The sequence below is a fragment of the Macrobrachium nipponense genome, chromosome 2 (assembly GCF_015104395.2).
Source record: "Macrobrachium nipponense isolate FS-2020 chromosome 2, ASM1510439v2, whole genome shotgun sequence".
In the NCBI taxonomy this organism is placed as follows: domain Eukaryota; kingdom Metazoa; phylum Arthropoda; class Malacostraca; order Decapoda; family Palaemonidae; genus Macrobrachium; species Macrobrachium nipponense.
In genome coordinates, this window is record NC_087201.1 from 158,941,553 (window position 1) to 158,960,451 (window position 18,899).

General features: G+C 33.4%; 1 protein-coding gene across 10 annotated transcripts in view; it reads right to left on the minus strand.

Annotated features, from left to right (window-relative positions):
• Positions 1-2,658: 2,658 nt before the first annotated feature.
• LOC135221077 (disks large homolog 5-like) overlaps positions 2,659-18,899 on the minus strand; it is a 625,627-nt gene continuing 609,386 nt past the window's right edge. For 9 of the 10 annotated variants that reach the window (XM_064258859.1, XM_064258857.1, XM_064258856.1 and 6 more), the window contains 8 exons: positions 16,304-16,439; positions 15,510-15,819; positions 14,514-14,869; positions 13,833-14,055; positions 12,569-12,795; positions 11,590-11,819; positions 10,303-10,525; positions 2,659-4,642 (listed from right to left, as the gene is read on the minus strand). In XM_064258859.1, coding sequence (XP_064114929.1) covers positions 4,536-4,642; positions 10,303-10,525; positions 11,590-11,819; positions 12,569-12,795; positions 13,833-14,055; positions 14,514-14,869; positions 15,510-15,819; positions 16,304-16,439 — 1,812 coding nt within the window. In that variant the 3' untranslated portion in view covers positions 2,659-4,535. Of the gene's footprint in view, positions 4,643-10,302; positions 10,526-11,589; positions 11,820-12,568; positions 12,796-13,832; positions 14,056-14,513; positions 14,870-15,509; positions 15,820-16,303; positions 16,440-18,506; positions 18,545-18,899 lie in introns of those variants that run through there. The other variant, XR_010315871.1, reaches the window with a different exon arrangement.

Here is an 18,899-nt window from a genome sequence, read left to right on the forward strand (position 1 = left end):
TTAGGCACCCCTTTTTTAATTTCAATGCATTTTATAAGCAACCATTGTGAATGATGGAAATTGCGAACACCAAGTGAAGAATCATAATTTTTGAATTCCTGCTTTTACTATACTATTTTCCATTTAACTTGTCATTAGATGACTCAAGTCCTTGAAGGCCTGTATGGTGAAGTTCTTGTTCCCGCAAAGGCCTTTGCCTAAACCTACCACCTGGTCTCAAGTCCAGGGCTGTACATCTTTTTGTTTGAGAGGTATACCCATAGATGTTTTTGTCCCATTTCATCTTCAATTTATAGTTTTACAGTTTTTCTTTAAATTATAGTTTATTGCTTTATTTTCTCATCCCTCAACTTCATATAATTGGTATGCTTTTTCTGTCCTTTCACATTTTGTACATATATATTGTGCATTTCTGTTACAGTACACAAGTTAATGACATTGGTCTGAAACTGTTAAACATGCTTGGGTGTTTTTAGAAGGCTGAAGTGTGGGGTTACTAAATATTGGCCTTTTCCATAACTATTTCTTGTAAAACTATATTTACCAGGAACTGGTTCATTGCACTGGTGTAGGTTGTCTTAAAATTCCTCTATTGTAAACTTAACATACCTAATTCTCTTGCAAAGTTAAGTGTAATTTTTGGTAATTTCTTCCCAGTTGGCAGAGAAGTTCATCTAAATTGGTTGTATCGCTCAAGAAGCTTAACTTCCGATTGACCTTTATGATTCCTGCTCCCTTCAGTAATGACAATATTGCAAGTTACGAGATCTTGCTCTGGTGTACTGTAAAGGGACAAGCATACTGTGAGTTGCCATTCCTTCCCCCAAGCCTCTTCTATTGGTTTCATTCCAGTTTGCTTAGGTAGCTGATGAATGTGATGCCATGAAAGGGACTCAGGTGTGGAATATTCATCAGTGGAAGGTATTTTTTCATAACTACATATCCAAGCATTTAAGGATGTACATGAAACTAAAGGTATGCATAAGTATATTCTAGCCATAGTTAACATTTTATTCATGTGTATATTGCAGAATGTAAATAACCTGAAAGAAATGCATTATCAGAGAATAATTTAAGGAACAGACCAAAGAAAAGGAGACAGACAGCCTATCACACACAATGCCATCAATGCCGATGCAGAGTAAAAGTCGAAACTACAGCAAAAGCATCTGTCCAATGGATGGTCAACACTGCAAAGGCCTGACTAAAAACTTCGACATCCACGGAACTTGTCCTGAATAAAAATAAAAAGGCACAGGCTATGATTAAAAAAAACCAGCTTGGAAAAGGAAAGCGAAGTGAAACTCCGGTCTCCAAGGCAGTAGAAGAAAGACTGATATTTTGCTGTGGTAGGATCTTGGTTGATAACCAATCATCCACTCCGTATATGGATGAGTTGCCAGATGCCACAGATTTCTTGTTTTACAATCTTTGATTGTTTTAACCGGTTTTCCAGCTAGGGCTAGAAGATTATCCTATTGTTAAGACCAAAGGTTGGTTAGCTATGAAAAATACAAATTGTTTTTTAAAAAAATTATTTTTTAAAGTGCAAGAGCAGATTGGAGAGGGAATTATGGGAAATTAACTTACACTTATGGTGATTAGATGAAAAAAGGAAAAAAGTCTGGAAAGCAGCCATGCGGTGGCTGTGATGATTTGTATTGGAATGCTTAGGATTATCAAGAATATTTTAGACGTCAAAAATATATTTCAAAATCAAAGGAGAAGAGAAAGGTGCCACACCTTGATATTTGTTTGTATGGTGATTTTATGTTGCATGGAACCAGTGGTTATTCAGCAACAGGACCAACGGCTTTATGTGACTTCCAAACCACGTCGAGAGTGCCACGCCTTGTTTGTTTGTATGGTGTTTTTATGTTACATGGAACCAGTGTTTATTCAACAACAAGACCAACGGCTTTACGTGACTTCCGAACCACTTCAAGAGTGAACTTCTATCACCAGAAATACACATCTTTCACCCTTCAGTGGAATGCCTGAGAACCGAGGTGGCACGCCAACACCATACCGATCACGCCACCGAGGGACTCTCGCACCTTGTTGTGCAGATGGGCAAGTTTTAGATGAGGTAAACCACATCTTTTCTACAGGAAACACTAAACATGTTGTAGATGGGGAACTTTTTTTAAATGTAGAACATTGCTCTTATCTAGTGCTAGATTACTAAACTTTCCAATTAGCAGACAGCAAAAACCACTGATGTGCTCTTTGCATTGACAAAGAAAAGATATCTTGGAAAGGTTTGGTAATAGAATATTAAGATTCATGGTATAGCATGATGGGAAGATAGCAGTTAGTTGTATAGAGATATTCTGTATCCAGCAACATAGATGGAGGTTTTCAAGGTTGATTTGAAGCAGTGAACTGTAGTCTGAGAAGTGGTATACATCTATGGAAGGGCCAGGATGAAGATCATTAGGGGGTCAAGGATATTGTAGGAAATGGCCTAAAAGTAGAACTAGACAATGTAAATTCAGGCAGAAATTGCACATGACAGGAGAGTCAATAAAACTTTTCACATCGAATCCCATACAAGGGTAACCTGATGAAAAAGTCCTTATGAAGATGACAATGAAGGAAAGTTTATCATATTACTATATATGTACTAGGAGAATATGAAGGTAACTGAAACAACTATTATAATAAAACATTTAATCATTTTCTCTCCACTGTTATTGCTCACAGTAGTTTTGTATAAAGTACAATTAACATAATATATAGTCTTCTTAATCAAATCTGTAAATATTTTACAGTAATATACAAGACTAATAACATAGTGTACATACAAAATATAAACCACTCCTAGTAAGCCTCATTTAACAGAATATATTAAATCGTTGTAATCCAGGCAATGCAATGTTTTTTTTTTTATTTTGGAAAAGGAAAGTTTTGTCAAGAATTAAATACATCAGGCATGATGGCATTGAACTGGGCTTCAAATGCCCACCAATAAAATCATTCTTGTGTAGTCTTGAGTACAGTACCAGTATGAAAGACAGTAAATGGGGACAGCCCAAGAAGTGTAATAAGTGTTGCTGGATTAAATTAAATTGTTTAAATCTTAAAAAACCTTAAGACATCAATTCATGGTTCAAAAAAAGAAAACAACACTTAACATCATAAGGTTAGTGCATGTCATAAGGTAATACTATTCTCTTTTGTTCTAAATATAAATATACAATTGAAATCAACTGGATTTACATGTAATGTTTAGCATCTTTAAAAAATACTATTGAAAAGATTTTACATAACAGCTATTGGCAATTAACCTCTACTGATGCACCAAAATGGAAGTAAAAAGATTCAAGTTGAACTTTAGTTTAAATACAGCTTTTCAAATTTACATTCAAAACACTTCTAGGGAACTTAACAGGCTGTAAATTCTCTACAAGGAAGACACAAGGGTACCTACAATTACCAGTGATCATGAAATCACAGATTTCAATTTCAAATTCTAAAAATTTTGTTGATGCACCTCATGCAGTATAACTGCCAACATTAGATATGTTAATTTTTTTTCATCATTGTATGAAAGTGTCTCACATAAGGTAATAATAATAAGAGCCAGGTCAGTTTGTTACCTGAGATCAGGAGAGGCCAACACCAACCCAATAACATTTGCACTTGCCATCAGGCAATCCCCAAAAATATACAGGCCACTCACCAGCTCCATTAAGGCACAAGTGAGAAGGAATATTGTCAATTCGACGATGATGCCATCACAGCAGGAGGCTACATGTAAAGCAGCAGCAGCAGCTCAGCTTATCTTTGCACTCTAGCTGCCCATCTCCATTGCCTACTCAAGAAATCTCTTTGGTATAAGGGGAAGACACCTGCCATCTTCAGACTATAAGCAGCATCGTGCTCATTTTGTTTTCACTTTCAGGAAACTATTTTTACACTTCAGGGCCATATTTTTATTATCAATAAATAAGTCCATGCTCTTGGTCATCAACATGACCTATAGAGATTTGAATAATTGGTGTTACACTCAGACCAATCACCATGTAGCCTCTACACGAGCAATCTACAAATAATGGTATCCAAGTATGTGATTAACATACTGCTCTTTCCCTCTGGTACCTTTCTAAAAGGTTGACACCTAAATACATATTCACATAACGCTTTTAACATGATTTCTTTGAAACAAAGATCAACAGCACAAATATAACCATTCTGGGTGATATTTTGTACTTGTGGGGTTTGGTCCAATAACAAAAAATATACAGTATATAAAATCATATGTCACAACAACAAAAATAATACTATATTTTTACTGATTACATTAAATTAACTTTACAAGATAATTTAACATTTTTATTAAAGTGGAATTTCTGCAATAAAGGTAAAGAAAACAACAAGAACACGAGATGTTCCCTGGGAAGTATTCAAAGTAACACTAAAATAAGCTCCAATGAATGTTTTTGAAGTATTGCCTTTTATGTTTATACATGAATTTTACTTGAAAGTTTTGACTGAATGAAAAACTTATTTTCATGTTACTTTCATAATCACTAAAGACTTCCTGATGGGACCCAGAGTGTCTTGGATTGTTCTTGATCTACGTGTGACTTGACTTGAGTGCTGATGTAGGGCATGTTAACAGCAGCAGGAATCACAGCTAGAAATAAGTGATAAAAATTATATTATGTCAAGACAAAAAGTATAAAAACTTGAAAAAAAAAGGAACATTTTGGAGCAGTTCATTGGGAAAATTTCATGTAGACAGCCGTAAGTTTTTGTTTAAACATGGTTATCATACACAATAGGCAAAGAATGGAGATAATTTTGTTAACCAAATAGGTAAAGACCTTTCGTTTGATATCAGAACCCCTATATTTACTGATTGACCCCAAACACACTGAAAAAGAAAGGAAACACGGACACAAATCAACTGGCTTGAAAGGAGAGCAAAAGCGTAAGCATCTACTCTCCAAGGTGTTAAAGAAAGGCTAATGCGTCACGTAGTGCAGTGCGTGGTCGCTGACCAACTCCCACCTCATACGCGCAGGAGTTGCCAGATCTCACAGATTCCTTGCTATACAATCTTTGATTGTTTTAACTGGTTTCCAGCTGGCATGCTAAGATTTATCCTATTTTTAAGATCTCAGGGTTTGTTAGCTATGAAAAATGCAAACTGATAAAAAAATTTTCATGTACTGTTTGAAGCTTTACATAGGACTGGTTTATATTAAAGAACTGACACATTCATAACAGGAGGTCACCAACAGCATAAAACAGTCGCTTACTCCTCATAACACACTGCCTTCAACAGGAGACAGATTCTCCCTTGTTCAAAGCTAGTGCTGCACTGATCAAGCTCAGAAATGCACTTGACTCATACAAATTGTTGAAGAAACATCATCTGGTAATGCATATAACCACTATGAGCTAAAATAGAGGTAAATGGCAACTTTTTTTTGTAATGGGAGGACATCTACCTCGTTTCCTAGAATGCTTTCGGCATTCAGGCATAATTTCTTTTATGATCAAACTTGTCCCCCATAACGAGTGTTCCAAAGTAAAAGAAAAATATTTTGCCTGAAGAGATATTACATATCACTACTTAACGTTGAGACTGAATATGACTACGTGACTCGTAGTAGCTCAGAAGCCTCTAACATAGATGAAGATTTATCTGATTCTGAAGAATACCATGATCTCTTAGATTCAAGCATCACATAAAATCAATTAACTGGGCAGTATCTGATAAGGAGAGGAGTCCCTTTACTTTTTGCTTATCCTATGTTATTTAATATCCTAATATATATATATATAAAATAAATGAAAAAAAGCACAGAATCTCGACAGACCAAATGACCACGGAGAGCGAGAAATTGTGACGATACCGGAGCAGTGATGTTTCCCATAAGTGACACTTTACAGGTTAAAAAGCATTTGCATCAAGTCTAAATTTCAGAGTTCCAACGACATTCAGTGACAAGAATAGGATGATCATTCTACATTTTTCCATATAGCTATTCATTTGTTTTGCCGACATAAAAAAACTACTTAATATAGGGTTTTTATCAACTGGGCACTAATTGGTAGGGCTAGTGGTACCACAAACTTAATTACATATAAGAGTAACATTGCCAATTCTCCAAGTGAAAAAGAACCCATTCTAGCTAACTTACAAAGGAGTAACACAAAAAATGGGAGCTGACTAATGAGAAAAAAAAAAAAAGTTAATACCATTTATATTGATGGCTTCTGATTTCAGTAATTTTTTACGACTTTGCCACATGGCAACCTCCTTTGCTGTATTGTTGTGGCCTTGTTTACTACTACTTTAATTCTGATATAGAAATTTAAAACTCCATTAGACATCCTTGTGGATACTCTTTGATGAGACCTTGTCGGCGTTGGGTCCCTCTTTGGGCGTCCTGTTCGCCAATATGGGTAGTTCAGCTCTTATGCCAATACATATAAGTTGAGAACAGAACCTTCAATGCCCATCATAAACTGAGAATATATGCCAGATACTTTCACAATAATCTTATTGTGATCAACCCTGAAGAAGATGCCATCCTTCAAAATGCCCTTAAAAGTATTTGGGCCTGCACTTTACTACTAAACATGGTGTGGAAGGCAGTTTCCATTCCTGGATGTTGATATGAAAAAGAAATGTGACAAAAGCTACATAAAGGTATACACAAAAACAAATAATGCTGCCATACACCAGAATGCCCATGGGGAGTACCCTCAGACCTACAAGAACTCTGTTATCACAGCCTACTTGAAAAAGTCCTTGTGCACTGCAGCACTTGAATGCTGTAATGAACTAGACCCTGTCAGATAGCTTCTGAGAAATAAATGTCAAATGTACTGATATAAATTTTGAACATTAATTTTCCAAATATAATTTCTATAAAATGACTGATTGTAGCATGAAACCAGTAAAAAATAAAGGTGTGTAGCCATTCAGCTAAATAAAAATGTCATTGGTGATGGAGTTTGGATCCCTTAAATGTCTAATTCTCTCATTGCCTCATTTGGTTTGCAAGAGTGCTTTACATCTAAGATACAACTGGCATCCCATTACCAATAACATCACCATAATATAGATGACTGTCACTTGTATTTACTCTATCCAATCTGTTTTTGCATGTAGGTTAAAATATGCCAAAATCTACTGTTATCTATTTCTTTAAACTCTACGAACTAATGATTTCCTTACTATGCCCACAGACAGCTACTCACAGTGTTGCTTTCATAGTTTCTTTCTGATACCGTTAATTTTTAAACTTAATGCACAGGCACCTTGCAGTGATATGAATTTTTCTTATTGCAGGACATGATCTAAAGACAGGCTAGCCCTTAACAAAGAGATCTAGCTTTATCTTCCCTGTATCCAAGATGGATGGAAATAGTCTTACCAAAGACTCAAACAAAACTAAAATGTAGGTTTGAAATTAAAGTTAGAAATGAAAGAAATAAAAATAGAGGGATAGCTTATGTTACAGAACAACCATAGTTATTTTTAAGGAGCAAGAATAATAATTAGGTTCAAATATATAATAACTGAATTTACAAAGTACCATAAAGAAAACCACCAATGCACTCATTTAAGATTTATAAAGAGGAAAAGTACATTTAAAAGCATCTGCATTCTATGACTGATGTTCCTATTTTAACCTAAGGATACATTCCTAGAGTCGACTGGTTTACTCTCCAGATTAAGCCCGCTTTTGACAAGCAATGTGGATGGACATGTAGTTACCCTTTTGTTTGAGTCAGTAGACAGCTGACATGCATAATGCACACTTCATAATCTACTTATGAAAAGTGTAGGTTTGTATTCCCATAGAAACAAGTGATAAATAAAAAACTTTTAATGCAGTAAGTGGTCACTATTATCATCATCATTAACACTACCAAAATTTCCCTTTTTGGCATTGGGTATAAAATGAAATAGATTTGTCATTTGTTTTATGCACTATCTACATGAATTCCTATATGAGTTAGGTATTCATCTATGCCTTTTCACTAAGGTTTTCTTCTTGTGCCTATTGATTTTAGAGTTACCTAATCATCATGAGAAAAATATACCATGGATTATGGATTTCCTTCTTTTAGACTCTAGACTCTTAAGACAAAATAGTAATTTCTTCATGAATAAAAGTACCCTTATTGAATAAGAGGCATGAAGCAATGTTTCATGAAAACGGGCAATGGGGCGATTTTTGACCAAGTTGGCTAAGCTGTGTTTTTTGCAGCATCTCAAAGTTAATGGTGTACTGCACTGCCAGACTAAGGATAATGCAAGTGGATACTGAATATTATGTGGCTTCAGAACTTAGCTTCTGCTTTCCTCCTATTTCCCAAACATTGTATTTTTTAATATCTTTTGCTTCACACACATGATATGTACAATTTATTTTTGTTAATAAAGACAAGCTGGTTCTGAACTTTTGTCAACAGCAACAAACACAATTTAGTTACACTCTAGCTTTTGTAGGGAGACTGTCATTATCTCATCTTTTTGTGTTTATCACCCACCTTTACTTACCTGTGATTTTTTGGGTGCTTTTCTGGGCTTATACACAGTGGTGGCAAGTGACTTAAATTAGTAGGGATGCTACTTCAAAAAAGCTTTAGGCATTAAATATTGTGCAAAACAAAATACATACCCACACACAAAGAAAAGCCTGAACAAAATTTATTTTTATGTTACATACAAATTGTTCCAGTCCAGCTTGATCTATTCATTTAAAAATGAAGTCCATTCTTCTTGTTTTATTTTGGGCAAAAAGGTTAACTTTTTCCTTGATTTCTGGATGACTGGTGAGGAAATTTTTCTCAACTGAAATCACTGCCAGTCCATTGAGCCTTTCCTGATTCGTGGTCACACATTGATACTATATGTAAAACATGGACCTGGGTGAGCGGCAATGCTTTTCTCCACTGTGGGCCCGCCTCTTCCCTCCCCTCAGACGTGCACATGTGTAGAACAACCAAACAGTGCTGCTGGAACTATGAAGCACATATTTCCATACAAGCACTTTTGTATTTTCTTCACAAATGAGATGAATAACATTGACCAGTGACATTGTGAGTGATTTACAATAGTATCAAATATTATGTACAAGTATTAAAGAAAGAAAATCCAAATTACACACATGTTATAAATAAAATTTGAGAGAAAATAGGGGTACTGCAGTTCCACAGTGCCTATACATGAGCCGCCCTTGCTACAAGTGTTATTTTAGCATAAATTTGCCTTGTAAGAAGTTTGCTCATCAACGGGAAGCAAGTTCTTGTAATATTAGCAAATATAATGAAAGCCAAGAAAAGCACACAAAAAATCACTGGTAAAGGTGATCAACACAAAAAAGAAGCAATAATGACTCTCCCTACAAATGCTAGTGTAGCTAACTCATGTTTGTTGTTGTTGACAGAAGTTCAGAACCAGCTACTAGGTCTGGATAAACTAATCCTTTATAATAATAATAATAATAATAATAATAATAATAATAATAATAATAATAATAATAATCATATTAAGAGGGGATACTACACCTCTGAAAAGAGAGAGGTGACCAGGTGCCAGCCAGGCTTTTCAAGACAGCTTTGAGTGTGACAGTAAGACGAACTGACTACGATTTTCTCAAAACATTAGTGTTTACTCAAATCTCCTTAACTCAGGTGGTATTTATGAATGATATGAATAATTTAAAAAGCATTATAGTGACTGTTTGGGAATAATTTTGCATGTTCATTTTTCTTCTTTGTTTGCATTTTTTCACTTATGATATTTGATATAATTTTTTTTTTGGTACTAGTATTTACTATTTCATTCTTTCATAGTAAACGAAACATAACTTGACAATCTTATTCCTGTTTTTGTTCTTATGGTATGAACTTTAATTTAGTTTTTGAATTTTTAAAATTGATCGATAAATAATGGTGGAAAAATTTATAAAAAACATGAAATATATGTAAACAATTTTTGCTCCTATTAAAGAAAATTTTTTTGTGTAAACATTCCTTAAATATAAATCAGCACTGTAATTTTTATTACGATAGTTATGATAGCCTAACCCCCATCCAATAACCTTAAATAGTAAACCTCAAGATAATCACTATTACCCAAGTTGCCATAACAGAAATCAGGAGACGATGATGTTATACGTACCAGTATTTGACCACTCTGAACTTTGACTGCTTAGTAATGCTGAGCGCAGTGCTTTGGTAAAATAATATGTAATCATCATTGCGATAACAGAGCCAAAACTCTGCCAGAAAAGGATAACATGAGGAAATATAGAGAATCCTTACCTGATATAACATGCTTGTATTCTTGCTCTATTTTAATAGAAAGTTCATACATTTCTTTGGCTTCTTTTTGGGAAATTCTTTCTGCGGACGGGTGATGGGAATCACAAACTTCACGAATCTGTTTGTGATGTCTGTACTTGAGCAGCAAAACAATGGGGTATATATTATGCTGATGCAACCGCTCCACTGAAGAAAGACTGATGTCCAAAATACCATGGTAATTCTGGTGGAAGAAGCAAATATATTTTAAAGCATGACAATTCTGAAAATGTAGCTCCCCTAAAAAATAATGTTAGTGAACTATTCTAGAAATATCAATATGACTGGAATGGAAATTTGTCTTTTCTCATGCTGCAAATAAAAAAAAAATATATTATATATATATATTATATATATATATATATATGATATATATATATATATATATATATATATATATATATATATATATATATATATATATATATAGTATGTATATATATAAATCTTTATACATTAAATGTTAGTGAAAAGTAATTTCCATTCTCAGCTAATTTGAATATACCATTTTGACAATGCTCAGTTTTTATTTTTTACAGATATATGCTAAAACTACAATCATTTGGCTTTAAAATAAAATAAAAACTAACATTGTATCACAAAGCAGAAACTGACAGCAAGTGATGAGAATATTATCTGTAAGCTCAGAAGTAGTATGCCATGATGGATTGCCACAATTGTCATTTGCCCTTTCTCCTTTTCAAAAAATTTATTTTTCTAGTCTTTATAATACTGCTTTAAAACTTTTTTACTCATTCACTTACAAAAATGAAGTGAAAATAAGTCTGTTGCAGCTTTGCATAACTTTTCTTCACAATCATTCTCTTCCCTCTTTCCCTCACTCATTCCTCTCTTTAAACTGTTCCATATTTTTTTAGCTAAATGAAGTGAAGGTTGCATCACAGGTAAATGCAATAATAATATTAAAAGCTAGATACATGGTATGCTCTTTGTTAATTCCTTAATAAAAAACTACACCTAAAAAATGAGGTCAACATTTTCTTGTGTACTTGGATGAGAATACTAGATAGTTTTTGTTTTTGAGTGTTTAAAATTTTTTTTAATGAAAAACACTTAAGTTAAAACATCATCTGAGCACATTTTTATTAAGTTTTTGAGGATGATTGTCAAAATTTGGTGGATGAGTTGGAGGATATTAGAGATGTTACATAATCATTTACTGGGACTGTTATGTACATTATCTAGGGTTGTTAAAGATTCAAAACATTAAGAATACTATACACTAACCTTGTCACAGATTTCCTTAACTTGATTAACAGTAGTTACTTCAAAGTGTGATCCTCGTCGTCGATAATCGACAACAATGTTGTTTTGGACAGCCTCTTCCATTTCTTCAATGGAACATCGACTAATTTCTGGCACACATTTAGTGAACTTGAGAGAGTAATCATGAACCAGCTTATCACATACCAATTCCCATAAAGGGCCAACCATTACCACAGGACGTCGCACTAGATCTAAAGCAAAACATTGAACAACAAATTTTAGAATATTATTATTAGGTATTAAAGATAGAATACATAAATGTAACAATGCAATTAGTCAAATATGATTTGCAGACTTAACATTCCTCTATTCTTGCTTTAATGTTAAAACTTTGATATAACTTTCACTACCTTACTTTCCCTTTTCTTTTTGTATTGACATCTTTAAAAAAATGATTAACTTTCTACGTACTTACATTCCACTACTGTGTCTCTATTTGCAGTGAAAATTACTTCAAAATATACATTCACACTGTATTTGGTCTCATTCAAAAGAGCTCTCCTATAATATGTAGACAAGCTCCTCCCTATACAAAACTACAATGCTACTTTCAATACTGATAATTAACTTCTACAGTTACTCTAGATTTAGCCTTTTAATATCATTGTTAATGGAGATGACGAGGTGCATCAAAATAAAAATTCCAGTACAATCTTGCCTTTCATTTGATTCACCAAACCTTTTTGTTTTTATCAATAACTTTAATGGAAAGAGTAACTACAGGCATTAAATAAAAGATAAAAAAAATATATGATAACCACAGCACATGATAAAGAACTAATGATATAAGCATGTTCTTTTTCTCATATATACAGATTCAAATAAAACACATTCTAACCCTCCTGATGGCAACAAACAAATCATTCAATAAGATATCCATGGATGGGACGAAAAAAAATATACATACACAACAATATTCCAAACAGTTCACTGTACTTACAATCAAGCCGTTCCACCCTGATGTACGAAAGTGAAGGCTCTTCATGCATTGGTGCAGCTTCAGTGAAAGTTAAAGAAGAATCTATAAAACTTGCCAATTCTCTTGAAGAAGAACGAAAGTGTTTTTTGCGTTTAAAAAAAGATCGCCTAGTAGAGGTCGAACCTCTACGACTAGAATCCATTTGAAGGTCTCCACTACTACGATGAAGCCGCATTTCCTCTTCAACTCTGCAAAAGATAATGACACCACTATTCAGCACATTTCAATGTTTCAATGTATTAAAACTATATTTTTTGACACAGCTGACATCCTCAGCTATCCAGGTAGAGGCGCTCAAGCCTAAATATTTACTTTTATAATTATAATGATTGAATTGGAACTGGGAATCTATTAAGAAAGTGTTAAATGAATAACATATCCTGTTAAATAAATAACATTTCTACTTTTTTAAGTTTAAGTCTTTTCTATTACTATCATAAGTAGTTTTAAGCAGACTACTGAGCTAATTCATTTAGCACTCTCACAGTTAGTTTTGAATTTTTTTCCACTTAATGGTTCCACAAGCTGGAAAATAAGCGGAGATCTAAAAAGACTATTTATATATACTTTGCCATAAGAAGGGAAGGGGAGCAGTTCAGCCAGAAATACAAAAGATATGGAAGTATTAGAGAAAATAGAGTAGGGAGGCTCATAAAATTATGGAGAAAGCGATTATAAGAAACCCTAGATCAGACAGGATTTCAGGTACGAGTACAGTACGTATACTCCATATAGAGAAAAGTCTGACACAAAAAGGTCAATGATACTCAAAGCTTCATTTATGAGAAGAAAGAAAGAAATAAAAAAAACTTTTGGGCAAGCCATATTTGGCTGAGTAGACAATTACCAATGATTAATTACTGAAACACACAATAAACACCTGTAATTTCAGGTCCTTGTACTTAATTACTTTCTCATTATATACCAACTTAATCAATTCTTTGATATTTTCAAACCTTTTCCTATAACAAAATTCCTTCTTGTTTCAATAAAATCTGTGTACAGATCTAGTACATTTATTTTTCTTACATCCACTTACAACTCATGAGAGACTTACTTTTATGAGACTTAAATTTTTTAAAGATTTTATTAGCTCTCATTTCACATGAAATCTTTAAAACGATCTTTCTCTTCTACATAAAATTTCTGCACCACAAGTGTTATCCTATAAATGATCAAACACTGGGTTACTTTGACGCAAAGGGAATAATTATGTAAGGCTTACTTGTCTTTACTAGGAACTGTGCCCCTCTGTCTCTTGTGACCATCCTCATCAACAATCCAAGCATGCCAGAGGCCTCGGACATGGTTGAACATTGTATCATCTACATACAAAATGTCATCCTTGCGAAATCGAAGCTCTGTTGAATCTCCACCATCACCAAGTCGATCAAACAATGCACGAATGTAAAAGCTATCACCAGGTTTATCTTGAATTTCTTCATATCCTGTTGAGATGAAAAAATTTCAATAAAATTTCCTGATTCCATTTAATTCAATAATAAATCACTCCATGGCAAACGAAGTAAAACTTATAAAACTAAATGCTAATGTCTAAATTCAGTAGTTTCACACAAAACCAACTATCATATAAAAGAATACATGAAACACTGCATTCAACTGTGTTATAATATAACAAATAATCAATTACCAAATATTCTGAAAATCGCATTAACAAGGCTGAGCAAAAATAGGTGTGGCAAATTGAATTTAAAACAATTCTCAGTGAAATCCCCATTATTCAAACTGCAGAACTATCAATGCAATGGCTGAAGAAAGCAAGAATATTAAGAGGTATGAAAGCAATTGAGCAATTGTAACTGTTTGAGTTTAACTTAATAAGTTTCACTTGTGTTGTTCCCAATAAATGAATTAACTTTTAAGACTGATAACTTCTAAAACTTACTTTGGTAATCATAGCGAACAAGCATTGTAACATTATCTGCTGGTTTGGCAAGCTCTAAAGCAGCCTGTTCTGCAGTAGCATGGCGAAGATCGACTTTGTTGTATTCCAATATTTGATCTCCAGGTCGTAAACCAGCTTTAGCAGCAGGAGAGTCAGCAGGAACGGAATGGACAAAAATACCTAGAGCATTGCCACCAACCATTTGGATGCCCAAATTATGAGACTTGTTAAGCTCCAAGTACACTAGCCTTGCATCGTCACTAGTATTTCCAATGCTGCTACTTGCCCCACCAGCACCACTTGAGCTATTCACACCTCCTACGCTACCAACACCGCCAACAGCACTTTCACTTCGCCTGAAAAAAATTTCTTTAATGTTAACCTTTTTCATTACATAATGATAACAATTCTATAATTGCTAACATATGATATCAAAACAACAATTATCATTACATATATAAAATAAGTCACTAAATTACTGACAACTGTAACAGATCATTAATATTCTTGAGCATTCCTAATTAATACAAAGATAAATTAGAATTAGCTATATGATGTTAAAATTTCACTCTTCCTTTCTGATAAAAGGGATCTTATTTCTTCATATCAGGATGTAAGAAACTGTGTGGGCTACCCAAACAAATAAAACTGGTTAAGGCTGACAGGTGAGTTAAAATAATCAAAGGACTATTGATCAAGTGTCCTTTAGTCCATAAAGTTGCACAGATGTAATCCTGAGAGGGAGATACAAGCATATCCAAGGCTACTTGTCAAGGAAAGGGTACAGCCAAACTTGTGTTACATTCTCACAACCAGTCAGTTTACAGCTTATAAATAATGCAGTTAGAAAAAATTATTTATATCTGAACTATTTTTTTATGTATTAGAAAGTTTTAAAAGCTATAGCCTAACCGGAAGATTATTACTATAAGGAAACATGCAACAGCACTATTAAAAAAAAAAAAAATTCTTTTTACATAAATAAATCTTTCTTACCTAGAAAAAGTTTCTTGTCTTTTTAATGAATTCATAACATGAGCAATTTCAGGACGAGTTAGAGTAGATCTTGCTGACGGTGGAAGGGAATGGTCATGAGAATGCTCCAAAGTATCACGCATGTCTAATGGTCCTCTTAGTGTTGATGTTGTTGAAGGAGGCAAGTCGTCATCATCGTCATCATCTACAGGATGCGAGGCATCGTGTGAGGAGGCCTTTGGAGAGTTACGAGGGGTTGGAGTTCCCGACCGAGATCCACCAACACTACTACCACTACTGCTACCTTCCCAACCTTCTGCCTCGTGATACTCTGAAGATGAAAAAATTAAAAAATTTATTTTGATCTAAAGTAAGTAATATGGTAATAATAAGTTCATTACTAAGAAATTAAAAACAAAACTTATAAATGTTCTCTGATGTCAACAATTATCAGTTCAACTGCCTCATTCCCAACTATATTTGTGCGTGAGGCAAGTACCATATATGAATGTACCCCACGGAGGAAAACCAACTTCTCTCAACAGTTTGAAATCTGAATACATAATGCTTTTTATTATGTTTAAATACACTACATTCTATGCACTTGATATTTTAAAAACTTATATTTTAAGCATTTTTGCATAAGTCCTCGTTTTAGTAATCATTTTAATCTGAATTCTAAAAAATATAAACATTTATTAAATTCTAATAATACTATGAATAGAACAACTAATATTTGATGATGATGTTGGTGATGATAATCACAATGAAATAAACAGAATTAATTCTATGAATTAAAAAACACATGAACTCACTATCTGGATTATATTGGACCAACATGGTGACAGATGTGCCACACTGAGAAAGTACTGTGGAAGCTGACTGTTTAGTTGCAGATCTCATGTTGATGCCACATACCTCCAGCAATTGATCACCAACACAAAGACCAACCTTTAAAATAAAAAATGCTAATCAGTACATTTGTATTATGAATAGAACATTTTCTTTTCAAAAATAACGAATTGTGAAGTTAATGATGAAACAATTAAAATATTCTCCACCTGTATAAGAATCACTGAAAGGTAGGTATCATGCAAAACATCACAGACAACACAGCCTCAACTGCATACAAGAAAATCTGTAAACATTTGCCAAGTTCCTATGAAAAGATCACAAGCAAGAATACATAGGGACCTTCAGTGTTCATACATTAACTGTGCTGAAATTTTGAACATTAAATAACAGACACATCATAAATCAGTTAACCGTAATAAATTAAAAATAGCTTTTGGTAAAAAGTAATGGCAAAAATATGGTAAAAATATTAGATAATATTATAGGTAAAAATTAAATACATATAGGTACTATGGGGTTTACTCATCTATTATGAGTTATCTAGAATTACTAACATATGCTATCAAAGTCTCTAAAATGTGTGGCTTTTGAAATGTAAATATACTTTAAAAAATAATGTATGAAATACGGCAATAAAAAATAAAACCATGCAATGTAAAGCTTGGTTTAAAATTACAAAGTTCTTAGAATTAGGATACTGTTGTTAACCTTTTTGTCTTCAGTATGAGGAGAAAGCACAGATATTTCACTCTTTTCATTTAAGTCATACAAGTATACATAAATCACACACAAATAAACTATACTGCTCATAAATCAACATAAAAAAACAGAAAAATAATTTCTGTTTACAACAAAATTACACCTTTCATCAATAATACAGTATATCTGAATAAGTACTTTCACATCACCTTCAACAAAATATATGATGGCTTCAACTAAAGCAAGAGATAAAGAAATCCTTGTGGACAAATAAATTTAATCTTTTCAGTGTATTTACAGCATTTAGTGCTAGTAAAATGACAATACAATACCACAATACATATTTAAATGAAGGACATAAAGTGGAATCTGCCAAGAATAATAAAATATAACAAATTTGCAAAAGATTACCAATTCAAATGCAATACAAAAGGCAAAACAAACCTCAACAACTCATATTAGTATTACTGAAAATAAATTAAATTACAACACTATTACCAAATACAGCATCATTTCATAATTTCCTTCAAAAGACTAATTTAAGTCAGCATTATCATTTATTTCCTTATAACTTTACTGACTAAATCTGAAATATAAATTGAGGGCATCAGATATAAACAAAAAATGAGTAAAATATATAGGTAAAATTTTGTGTGTAAAATGACAGTTTATAAACTACATCTAAAATTAATACTCTAAGGTAATGGAGAATGTAATAACAAACAGACATTTGATGTGTGTGTGTACACCAAACAAAGGAAAAACTTCTGCTTGATGCAATAATTATATGAGGACAAACATCTGTAACTGGAAAACAAAGTACCATCCAACTTGCAACCTGCTCGACATATGATCACTCGCACTTATAACCGTACTTCTGGCAGTGGGGCTAAGAGCGCTGATGTATAAGAGTACATGCCGTATAAGTTGACCACTGAGTTACTCAGCAACTTGCCATCTCGGAAGAGCTCTCTCATCACTCAGGCAGCATCATTTTGAGTTACCCTGCCCTATCAGCAGCATCATAAAGTATTAGGTAAAATGGTTGAAATTATGATTGTACATTACATTACAGTACATACTATGTAGGTACTTTATATAGCAAAGGCTTGATATCATGCCCTACCCAGTATGTTGGCCACTCTCTAAGGTTCGACTTGCATCCATTTCGACTGGTTGGTTGGAACGAAGCTCGGTTGTAAGTAGGATGGTACTTGTATGTAACATGCAAACTTAGTGTTAACCTTTTCTGGGTTCAAAATATACATAGAACACATAAATACAAGTATGTAAACAGTTCCGCTGCAGAAACATTAGGTATCATTTAATCTTCTTCGATCTGAAGAAAGATATCTATCATTCCCCTAAATCTTCAACATCTAGAACATACTCCTGTTCAAAATACTCTGGACAGAAACTACACGACAAATCCATTAACCATGCAAGATTAATAAAGTTACATACACTATGCTTGTATCAAATGAAGGAGTCTTTCTTGGCAGCTTGTGAAAATACACATAATAAATAGCCAAATATAGTGGCATTTGATTTGTTTACTACATCGATGATTGCATGAATAATAATTTCTTTAAAATAAATGGACTTTTTGAACAAAGCTCTGGATATAAAGTATACATAGAAGAATTAATGCTTATGTACAATTTCTGTCTAAATACACTTAAATATATTAAGACTTCTTGATGATGAACTAATCTAACATTATGCATAATTAATTGAGAACAATGATCCTAAAATATGAGAAAGCAAACTAAAAAAAATACACTCTCAACAAAATATGTCTCTTATTTTAAATTTTGGGGCATTCATATTGATGCGCTAACAACTATGTCATTATGA